The sequence below is a fragment of the Notolepis coatsorum genome, assembly GCF_963971535.1.
Source record: "Notolepis coatsorum genome assembly, chromosome: 2".
Taxonomy (NCBI): domain Eukaryota; kingdom Metazoa; phylum Chordata; class Actinopteri; order Aulopiformes; family Paralepididae; genus Notolepis; species Notolepis coatsorum.
The window spans coordinates 171911489-171923051 of NC_140166.1; the positions used below are offsets into that span (position 1 = coordinate 171911489).

At 43.4% G+C, this 11563-nt stretch overlaps 1 protein-coding gene across 1 annotated transcript in view; it reads left to right on the forward strand.

The window, feature by feature from the left end:
* rab6ba (RAB6B, member RAS oncogene family a) overlaps positions 1–11264 on the forward strand; it is a gene marked incomplete at both ends in the record, with an annotated part of 276963 nt that extends 265699 nt beyond the window's left edge. The window contains 1 exon segment of the mRNA XM_084307347.1: positions 11200–11264. Coding sequence (XP_084163473.1) covers positions 11200–11264 — 65 coding nt within the window.
* Between the last annotated feature and the right edge of the window lie 299 nt (positions 11265–11563).

Genomic DNA, 11563 nt, shown 5'->3' on the forward strand with positions numbered 1-11563 from the left:
GCATCAATTGCTAACGTCCTGTTCCTTTCGCTAGAGAACTAGTATTTCATACTACAAAAGGCTGTAAAATGCAAAACCCAGAGGAAATCTTTTTTTATATTATCAGACTAGACACGCATGCACACTCACACGCATGCGCGGTGTAGAATTTATTGTCCCTGATAAGCACATGCATATACGGTGATAGGAAATTCTGCCATAAGCTTCTGCAGAATAAATTCAGCGTCTTATCTTTGCAAAAGAAAGTCACCTCGTATTTGTCAGTTTTAAATTTGTTATGGCAACAGAGCTGGACACAGTAGGTTAGACCCTTGCACAGATATTTTGGCCACAATATAATTGTATTTATACAACGGCATGCAAATTTCTCGATTCTGATTGGCTGAAACAGTCAACTTACACGTGGGTATTTGTCATAACCCAACGCTCTTGGTCCCAGGACCCGCCCACAACCGCATTACTATCACTCCGCCATGCGAGTTTTTAAGAAGTGAAAGCAAGATGGCGTACAAGCCGGACAGTAACATTACAAAAGGATATGGTGATAGGGTCATAAAGACTAAATGAAAAACGATTCTGTCACGGCGAATGTCTTAGTTTCTTAAACAATGTTGGATGATGTAATTGATGGGTCATGAGTCATTGTGGAACAAAATAAAAATCGTGCGAATTGATTGATTGATTGATTGATTGATTAAAAGAGTGCCTAAACTTAACCAGTTGGAAACAGCTAATTTTATTACTGTCCGCCTTGTTTCCAACTGGTTAAGTTTAGGCACTCTTTCGAAGTCGCTCTCTTTCGAAGTTGGTTAACACTTTGAATGCCCATCACGAGATATCTCGGGTTATCAGCCCGCGGGTTGAATGCCCATCACGAGAATTCACGTTAATTTTTTTTTATTAGCGATCTGAATTCATATTTCATCAACAAAGTTTACCGTTGGTAAACCTGCCCCGCCAGGCGCTCAGATGTGAAAAAAGCGCCCCCTATGTCTCCCAGATGGTAATGCACCATTTTGGATTGGACTCAGTGAAAATGGATGAGAGAAAAAAACTCCGGAATCCACATTTTACTTCTCACGCATGTAACCGGAGCCGATCAGATTCATTCTGGACCCTCAGCACAGCGTGTAATATGTGTTTTACAGTATATGCGTTGGATCAATAAAAGGATTGATTTTTGGAATGGCGATCAGGAATTGGAATAATCCATTTGGATACCATCTGATCTCAGGTAAGTAATCTATTTTACCAGTCTTAGGATAATCAGACCCGTTTTCACGGAGATATAAGCTTTTCCCCTATAATATGATATGGCTGTTTGACTGTAAGAGCGATCAGGAACTGAGAGAATCGATTTTCAGCGCGCGGCACCAGCGTGCACACGTACACATATACTATCGATAATCTAGCGTTTATTTGAAAACGATTCATAAATAGGCCGAAAAATGACAACGTTCTAGAATATTACAGTACAGGGCGATTATCATGGAATCTTTATTTTTTTTCGTGAAAACGAGGGCTTTTCAAAATGCTATAAAACGGAAATGAACCGATAAAAAAACAATCCGCTTCGACAATGTTGACTGGAAATGAGTCATTGATAAGCGACGGGGCAGATTAGACACATAGCCATAATTTAAAACATAGATTAGGCGATATTAATGCTAACATTGAAGTGGATGGTGGGCATTCAAGCACTAAATGTGCGCCCCCTGCTGGGCACTGAAAGTGTTAAGGTTAGAGTTTGTCTTTAGAGCAGGGCGATAGACCACCAGCCCTGATTCCAAACTCTAACCTTAACCAACTTCGAAAGAGAGCAACTTCGAAAGAGTGCCTAAACTTAACCAGTTGGAAACAAGGCGGACAGTAATAAAATTAGCAATCAATCAATCAATTCAATAATCCACGCTCACTTAAAACAGCGCACCTCCCAGCTGCTTCTATAGAAAGTAGGTTTAAAAAATTAAAAATTAAATAAAACTCTTATAGGGAAAAGAAACCCCCCCCCCCCCCCTATAGCCTATAGGGCAAAGAAATGTTTTTTCTTCTATAGGGCAAATACAACTTTTTTTTGTTGTTGTTTTACCTACTTTCTATAGAAGCATCTAAGAATGAAGTTCTATAGAAAGTAGGTTAAAAAAGAAAAGAAAAGTTGGATGTGTTAGTTTGTTGGATGTCTAGTTGAAAGACAGTTGGATGTCTTAGTTTGTTGGATGCCTAGTTGAAAGACAGTTGGATGTCTTAGTTTGTTGGATGTCTTAGTTGAGAGACAGTTGGATGTCTTAGTTTGTTGGATGTCTTAGTTGAGAGACAGTTGGATGTCTTAGTTTGTTGGATGTCTTACTGAGAACAGTTGGATGCACTTCCGAGCTGCTTCCACATGGAGGCAACTTCTCTTTTTTTTTTTTGGGAACTACTTTTTCTGGCAGATGGTTTTTTCAATAAATCTTCAATTAATGTGTGTTTATTGTATAGCAATAAGGTTGGATGAATGTGCCAGTTGTATAAAAGCCATTACACCATGTGCAGTCGTGGGTTGTGAGAATTAGACCATGCCTAGGGGGGTCTAACGACCACCCCTAGGCATGGTCTAATTCTCACAACCCACTCCTGCGTGTGATGTAATGCTTTAATGAAATGCTCCATTTAATTTCCATCACCGGCCAAGGATACGTCTTAAGGTTGTCTTGACTCTCTTAGCCTCTCCTGTGCTGCTCATTGTATCTGTAAATGTGACAGGTGCCTGTATTAAGAAGGCAGATGATGTGTGTGCCATATGTCTTTTGGCTTCTAATTATTGGGCCTTTTGGGGAACAGTTGAAGGAATTCTGTCCCAAAGGTTTGACAACATTTGAAATGGACCCAAGTTAATTTCCTATTGCCATGTTTGCTAATATCAATAATATCGATAACTGACAGGAAATTACTAAAGAAATAAACCATTCCCCCTAGCAATGCACTTCCACTGGAATTCTGTTGCTAAGGAAACAGTTTGGACCCGAAATATATTTCCTGTCAGTTATAGCATTAGCAAACATTGCAACAGGAAATAAACATGGGCCTTTTTTTGTATGTTATTGTTGTCACTTTGAAACCGTCTATAGGAGAGAGTTATATCCATTTTGGGAAAAACATTGTTTCCCTCATGTCCATTCAACTCTATATTGTGATACGCTACACAATGTACATTTTCACATGTTCGAGTCCCCCAGTTGGGTTTTTTGCCCGACAGCGGAGGCAACGCTACTCGTCTTTCTTCCTTAATTTCCCTTGTCGAGCGTTCAGAGCGGCTGACAATCTCAATATGACCCGTGTTTCATTTGGTTACTCATCGCACTCCGTGACGGCACTAGTAACTTGTATCCCTCTCTTAATATAAGAAGCGGCGCGGACCATCTCCATGGCAACCGTGGGTGATTTATGAAAATGCCTTTGGTTTTAATGTGTGCATATAGGACTCTCATTACTCTTCCCCGCGTGACAAGGTGTCCTAATAGGTAATGTGGCATTCAAAGCGTTTGCCATGGAAGACATGATTCTTCGCCCTCCCCTGCAGTTATCGGGAGACGTTTTCAAAGCCCTGCGGTGGTTGACCTTGGTGTAGTTTGGGAATTCTTACATCTCGTCTTCCCCCGCGTCCTGTCGGAACGTACCACCCTGCTCGTCTTTTCAACCATGATCTGTACGAGCTCAAACTCCCCTCTCTCTCTCTCTCTCTCTCTCTCTCTCTCTCTCTCTCTCTCTCTCTCTCTCTCTCTCTCTCTCTCTCTCTCTCTCTCTCTCTCTCTCTAAAATAGCACCACTTGGGTTTGTTTTTACTGTGTAGTGAGTCAGTCTTCCAGGTGGCAAATGCATAATGACCTTTATCTTACTCCCTGAATTCATTCCTCAAAGTTTTTAATGAGAGGTAATGGAGGTGGGATGGAGCTGCGTGTGAGACGGAGGGGAGAGCTGCTGCCTCGGGGGCTGGTGGTGTTATGGTTTATGACAGATTATCAGGGTGATGGATGTGACTGATGTGCAGTTCCTCAGGCCCCTCTCTGTGTCTCCGCTGACATTGGCTCTTAATGGAACAGGTCCAGTGTTGTTATTCTGACCAGTATCGATCTCACTGGGGGGGGGGGGGGGAGAGAGAGAGAGTCCCATCCATAAACGCAATGGGAAGAGCTGTGAGGCCGTTTCAAAGCACAGGGCGCTGTGAGTGCAGTGTTAACGTTCTGTGCTCATATTAATGTAACGCCCCTCGTACCTGGAATTAACCCGAGTGTCTAGAGGCCGGGGGAGCGTCGGCGCATTTCAAGCACTTCATTACGAATTTGGTTTTATTCTAATGCCGTTTGGATTTATTTATAAATTACTTTTTTTCCCCTTTTCTTTTTTTTTTAGGTGAGGTGAGGTGTTTGCACTTCTCTGAGATTTGGATAAAGGTTGAATTAATAATTGATAATGCGTGGGTATGAAAGGACAAAGTGAGGTTTAACTGGAGGGCAGCAAAGAGTCCTCCTACGCACCCTCAGAAGATGTGAGATAGGACAGACGCTGAGACAGACAGCTGTGTTTATGGTACAGGTGGGTCACGGTGCCCCGGGGGGAGGCAGAGTATAATGTTCTTGCTCATAGGAGATCATTCTGTCTTATCTGAAGAGAGCAGATAAAACACACGCACGTACGCACCGCATTTCGGACGAGGCCCACGCTCGGCTAGACGGCGATGTTTATGGTACGTCAGGTGTTTTTCTCGCTATTGCCCTGTTCCTGTTTATGTTAGAGGGTGAACGTCTCACCCTTTAGTGGTGCAATATGGGGCAGAGAGGGGGGTTGCAATAGATATTTAGACAATATTTACGATCCCTATTTCTTGTAATTGCCTGTTTCAAATTGGGGATGGGGTGGGTCACGCTGATTTATGGAGGATGTCAAGGCCTGTGGGGCACAATTCTCTGCTCTTTTTTTTCTGTAGAACAATCTCTTGCCTAGACACTGTGTATTATCTCTGCTGCAAAGCTGCAGCGTGTAAAGAGGCTGCTAGACTTAAAGCTGTAGTGTGTAAAGATGGTGCTAGACTTAGAGCTGCAGCGTGTAAAGATGGTGCTAGACTTAGAGCTGCAGTGTGTAAAGAGGCTGCTAGACTTAAAGCTGCAGCGTGTAAAGAGGCTGCTAGACTTAAAGCTGCAGCGTGTAAAGAGGCTGCTAGACTTAAAGCTGCAGCGTGTAAAGAGGCTGCTAGACTTAAAGCTGCAGCCTGTAAAGAGGCTGCTAGACTTAAAGCTGCAGCGTGTAAAGAGGCTGCTAGACTTAAAGCTGCAGCGTGTAAAGATGGTGCTAGACTTAAAGCTGCAGCGTGTAAAGAGGCTGCTAGACTTAAAGCTGCAGCGTGTAAAGAGGCTACTAGACTTAAAGCTGCAGCGTGTAAAGAGGCTGCTAGACTTAAAGCTGCAGCGTGTAAAGAGGCTGCTAGACTTAAAGCTGCAGCGTGTAAAGAGGCTGCTAGACTTAAAGCTGCAGCGTGTAAAGAGGCTGCTAGACTTAAAGCTGCAGCGTGTAAAGATGGTGCTAGACTTAAAGCTGCAGCGTGTAAAGATGGTGCTAGACTTAAAGCTGCAGCGTGTAAAGATGGTGCTAGACTTAAAGCTGCAGCGTGTAAAGATGGTGCTAGACTTAAAGCTGCAGCGTGTAAAGATGGTGCTAGACTTAAAGCTGCAGCATGTAAAGATGGTGCTAGACTTAAAGCTGCAGTGTGTAAATAATCTGCTAGACTTAAAGCTGCAGCTTGTAAAGAGGCTGCTAGACTTAAAGCTGCAGCATGTAAAGAGGCTGCTAGACTTAAAGCTGCAGCATGTAAAGATGGTGCTAGACTTAAAGCTGCAGCGTGTAAAGAGGCTGCTAGACTTAAAGCTGCAGTGTGTAAATAATCTGCTAGACTTAAAGCTGCAGCGTGTAAAGAGGCTGCTAGACTTAAAGCTGCAGCGTGTAAAGAGGCTGCTAGACTTAAAGCTGCAGTGTGTAAAGAGGCTGCTAGACTTAAAGCTGCAGCGTGTAAAGAGGCTGCTAGACTTAAAGCTGCAGCGTGTAAAGATGGTGCTAGACTTAAAGCTGCAGCGTGTAAAGAGGCTGCTAGACTTAAAGCTGCAGCGTGTAAAGAGGCTACTAGACTTAAAGCTGCAGCGTGTAAAGAGGCTGCTAGACTTAAAGCTGCAGCGTGTAAAGAGGCTGCTAGACTTAAAGCTGCAGCGTGTAAAGAGGCTGCTAGACTTAAAGCTGCAGCGTGTAAAGAGGCTGCTAGACTTAAAGCTGCAGCGTGTAAAGATGGTGCTAGACTTAAAGCTGCAGCGTGTAAAGATGGTGCTAGACTTAAAGCTGCAGCGTGTAAAGATGGTGCTAGACTTAAAGCTGCAGCGTGTAAAGAGGCTGCTAGACTTAAAGCTGCAGCGTGTAAAGATGGTGCTAGACTTAAAGCTGCAGCGTGTAAAGATGGTGCTAGACTTAAAGCTGCAGCATGTAAAGATGGTGCTAGACTTAAAGCTGCAGTGTGTAAATAATCTGCTAGACTTAAAGCTGCAGCTTGTAAAGAGGCTGCTAGACTTAAAGCTGCAGCATGTAAAGAGGCTGCTAGACTTAAAGCTGCAGCATGTAAAGATGGTGCTAGACTTAAAGCTGCAGCGTGTAAAGAGGCTGCTAGACTTAAAGCTGCAGTGTGTAAATAATCTGCTAGACTTAAAGCTGCAGCGTGTAAAGAGGCTGCTAGACTTAAAGCTGCAGCGTGTAAAGAGGCTGCTAGACTTAAAGCTGCAGTGTGTAAAGAGGCTGCTAGACTTAAAGCTGCAGCATGTAAAGAGGCTGCTAGACTTAAAGCTGCAGCGTGTAAAGATGGTGCTAGACTTAAAGCTGTAGTGTGTAAAGATGGTGCTAGACTTAAAGCTGCAGCATGTAAAGAGGCTGCTAGACTTAAAGCTGCAGCATGTAAAGATGGTGCTAGACTTAAAGCTGCAGCCTGTAAAGAGGCTGCTAGACTTAAAGCTGCAGCGTGTAAAGAGGCTGCTAGACTTAAAGCTGCAGTGTGTAAAGAGGCTGCTAGACTTAAAGCTGCAGCGTGTAAAGATGGTGCTAGACTTAAAGCTGCAGCGTGTAAAGATGGTGCTAGACTTAAAGCTGCAGCGTGTAAAGATGGTGCTAGACTTAAAGCTGCAGCGTGTAAAGAGGCTGCTAGACTTAAAGCTGCAGCGTGTAAAGAGGCTGCTAGACTTAAAGCTGCAGCGTGTAAAGATGGTGCTAGACTTAAAGCTGCAGCGTGTAAAGAGGCTGCTAGACTTAAAGCTGCAGCGTGTAAAGATGGTGCTAGACTTAAAGCTGCAGCATGTAAAGATGGTGCTAGACTTAAAGCTGCAGTGTGTAAATAATCTGCTAGACTTAAAGCTGCAGCTTGTAAAGAGGCTGCTAGACTTAAAGCTGCAGCATGTAAAGAGGCTGCTAGACTTAAAGCTGCAGCATGTAAAGATGGTGCTAGACTTAAAGCTGCAGCGTGTAAAGAGGCTGCTAGACTTAAAGCTGCAGTGTGTAAATAATCTGCTAGACTTAAAGCTGCAGCGTGTAAAGAGGCTGCTAGACTTAAAGCTGCAGCGTGTAAAGAGGCTGCTAGACTTAAAGCTGCAGTGTGTAAAGAGGCTGCTAGACTTAAAGCTGCAGCGTGTAAAGAGGCTGCTAGACTTAAAGCTGCAGCGTGTAAAGATGGTGCTAGACTTAAAGCTGCAGTGTGTAAAGATGGTGCTAGACTTAAAGCTGCAGCATGTAAAGAGGCTGCTAGACTTAAAGCTGCAGCATGTAAAGATGGTGCTAGACTTAAAGCTGCAGCGTGTGAAGAGGCTGCTAGACTTAAAGCTGCAGCGTGTGAAGAGGCTGCTAGACTTAAAGCGGCAGCGTGTAAAGAGGCTGCTAGACTTAAAGCTGCAGCGTGTAAAGAGGCTGCTAGACTTAAAGCTGCAGCGTGTAAAGATGGTGCTAGACTTAAAGCTGCAGCGTGTAAAGAGGCTGCTAGACTTAAAGCTGCAGCGTGTAAAGATGGTGCTAGACTTAAAGCTGCAGCATGTAAAGATGGTGCTAGACTTAAAGCTGCAGTGTGTAAATAATCTGCTAGACTTAAAGCTGCAGCTTGTAAAGAGGCTGCTAGACTTAAAGCTGCAGCATGTAAAGAGGCTGCTAGACTTAAAGCTGCAGCATGTAAAGATGGTGCTAGACTTAAAGCTGCAGCGTGTAAAGAGGCTGCTAGACTTAAAGCTGCAGTGTGTAAATAATCTGCTAGACTTAAAGCTGCAGCGTGTAAAGAGGCTTCTAGACTTAAAGCTGCAGCGTGTAAAGAGGCTGCTAGACTTAAAGCTGCAGCGTGTAAAGAGGCTGTTAGACTTAAAGCTGCAGCGTGTAAAGATGGTGCTAGACTTAAAGCTGCAGTGTGTAAAGATGGTGCTAGACTTAAAGCTGCAGCGTGTAAAGAGGCTGCTAGACTTAAAGCTGCAGCATGTAAAGATGGTGCTAGACTTAGAGCTGCAGCGTGTAAAGAGGCTGCTAGACTTAAAGCTGCAGCGTGTAAAGATGGTGCTAGACTTAGAGCTGCAGCGTGTAAAGATGGTGCTAGACTTAAAGCTGCAGTGTGTAAAGAGGCTGCTAGACTTAAAGCTGCAGCGTGTGAAGAGGCTGCTAGACTTAAAGCTGCAGCGTGTAAAGATGGTGCTAGACTTAAAGCTGCAGCGTGTAAAGATGGTGCTAGACTTAAAGCTGCAGCGTGTAAAGATGGTGCTAGACTTAAAGCTGCAGAGTGTAAAGAGGCTGCTAGACTTAAAGCTGCAGCATGTAAAGAGGCTGCTAGACTTAAAGCTGCAGCCTGTAAAGAGGCTGCTAGACTTAAAGCTGCAGCGTGTAAAGATGGTGCTAGACTTAAAGCTGCAGCGTGTAAAGAGGCTGCTAGACTTAAAGCTGCAGCGTGTAAAGATGGTGCTAGACTTAAAGCTGCAGCGTGTAAAGATGGTGCTAGACTTAAAGCTGCAGCCTGTAAAGAGGCTGCTAGACTTAAAGCTGCAGTGTGTAAATAATCTGCTAGACTTAAAGCTGCAGCTTGTAAAGAGGCTGCTAGACTTAAAGCTGCAGCGTGTAAAGAGGCTGCTAGACTTAAAGCTGCAGCGTGTAAAGAGGCTGCTAGACTTAAAGCTGCAGCGTGTAAATAATCAGCTAGACTTAAAGCTGCAGCTTGTAAAGAGGCTGCTAGACTTAAAGCTGCAGTGTGTAAATAATCTGCTAGACTTAAAGCTGCAGCGTGTAAAGATGGTGCTAGACTTAGAGTTGCAGTGTGTAAAGATGGTGCTAGACTTAAAGCTGCAGCGTGTAAAGATGGTGCTAGACTTAAAGCTGCAGCGTGTAAATAATCTGCTAGACTCACAGGGCTTCTAGAGTTCCCTTCCTTAGGAAATGTTGATGCATATCATCATCATCATCATCATCATTTATTTATTCATACATGGAAATGGAATTACCACAGTCCAACAGTACATATACAGTATTATAATATACAGTATAACATAAAAAATGTCACCCTTCAGATGACACCAGCAAGCCATGATGTCACCCCACTATAAAGGAAGAACGATGCACCCAAACAGACACACACAGAAATGAGAGCAGTCGGAGTATCAAGAGGATACAAAAAGCCTCCTTCGCTGTTAACGTTGACGCCCTATCAAATGTTTGCCTGTAGAGGTTTGCAGAAATAGATATAGGCAATGGCACCATCTAGTGTCGTCAAGCACACACTACAGGCCCCAGTGTTTAAAAATACACGGCTCAGACTGAAGGGGGCAGTGTTTTCACACCACCGGCAAGTGTGGACTGTCTGGATACAATGTGAATGAATGAATGAATGAATGATGAATGAATGAATGAATGAATGAATGAATGAATGAATGAATGAATGAATGAATGAATGAATGAATGAATGAATGAATGAATGAATGAAAACTTTATTTAACAGATTGCAGAATGGGTACAATACAGTACGGCTCAATACACACAATTGTTAAGGGGATGCAGACCAGAGAAAGACGTTTGTCTTGTTTACATCAGAGTCCCCCATTTTCAATTCATAGTGACATTTATGACATACACAACATACATGACATTTATGGCATAGGGACATACATGACATACAGGTATTTAGTACTGTTACATTTGTGACATATACGATATGCAAATATACAGTACTGTTACCCATAGATCCTGACAGAGTATATACATATGATGTGGAGGGGACTGTACATTAGGAGGGGGTGGGTGGGTGGGAGAGAAATATACATATGGTGGGGAGAGAATATATACATATGGTGGGGAAGAGACTGTACATTAGGAGGGGGTGGGTGGGTGGGAGAGAAATATACATACGGTGGGGAGAGAATATATACATATGGTGGGGAGGAGACTGTACATTAGGAGGGGGTGGGTGGGTGGGAGAGAAATATACATACGGTGGGGAGAGAATAATTATATACATGCGGTGGGGAGGAGACTGTCTATTAGGAGGGGGTGGGGGGGTTTGGACATTTACGGTGGCCAGTTTCTAATTGCAGCCTCCCGTAGCTGCTCTTTAAGAGCGGTTTTGAATGTGGGTAGGGATAAACGTGTTTAGTCCCTCGTTTGAGCCGAATCTGGGTTTAACATGATTTGTTGAGCTTCCTCTGGTGTTGTGGTCGTGGTATTCAGTTTTCACTGACCTTTGGGAAGTATTTTGACATGTACCTTAGTCGTATAGTGTATCTTGTAGACCAGGCCCATTGCAAGTTGCTGTACTCTGTCATCTACTCTAAGCCATCCTAGGTTGTCAAAGTGGGCAGGGGTGAGGTGGGTTCTAGGGGTAAGGTCAAGTAGAAGTCTGACCAGTTTGTTTTGTGATGTTTGTAATCTTGTTTTTAGCGCCTTTGAGGTGCTTTGGTACCATGAGGTGCAAGCATAGTCGTAGTACCCTTGAATGAGTGCTCCTGCCAGAGTCTTCAGTTTGTGAGAGATGATGGGTGAGAGAATCTTGGAAGTTGAGAGGGATCCGTTCAGATGCACTGAATACAATTGAAAGGGACCCACTCAGGATCAGAATATGGAATAATCCTGTGCATGAATTATTACTTCTTCTTTGATCTTTTTTTCTCCCTTAACGTTCTTCTCCAGTGATTGACATCAAGTTGGACAAACCACAGGAGCCCCAAACCACCGAAGGAGGCTGTTCCTGTTAATACTCAACGACACCATACCGGGAAAACTTCATCCACTCCACATGCTTCTTGTTTTGCTTCCTATTGGTTAAAACCTCCAGTTGAGTTTCCTAATTGGAATTTGGCCTCGTTATCTGAATATTCGGTAATTGGTTGGAGAACAAGCATTACATGAATTTGGTTATAAAAATAAGGTAGCCTATACTTTCTTAATGAAATTGCCAAAAAGTCTTAATAAATTCAAAAGGAAAAAATATATATATTAGAAAGTCATGAACAAAACAGTCCCAAGTCCTAAATGTGTGTATACTTTTTTTTTT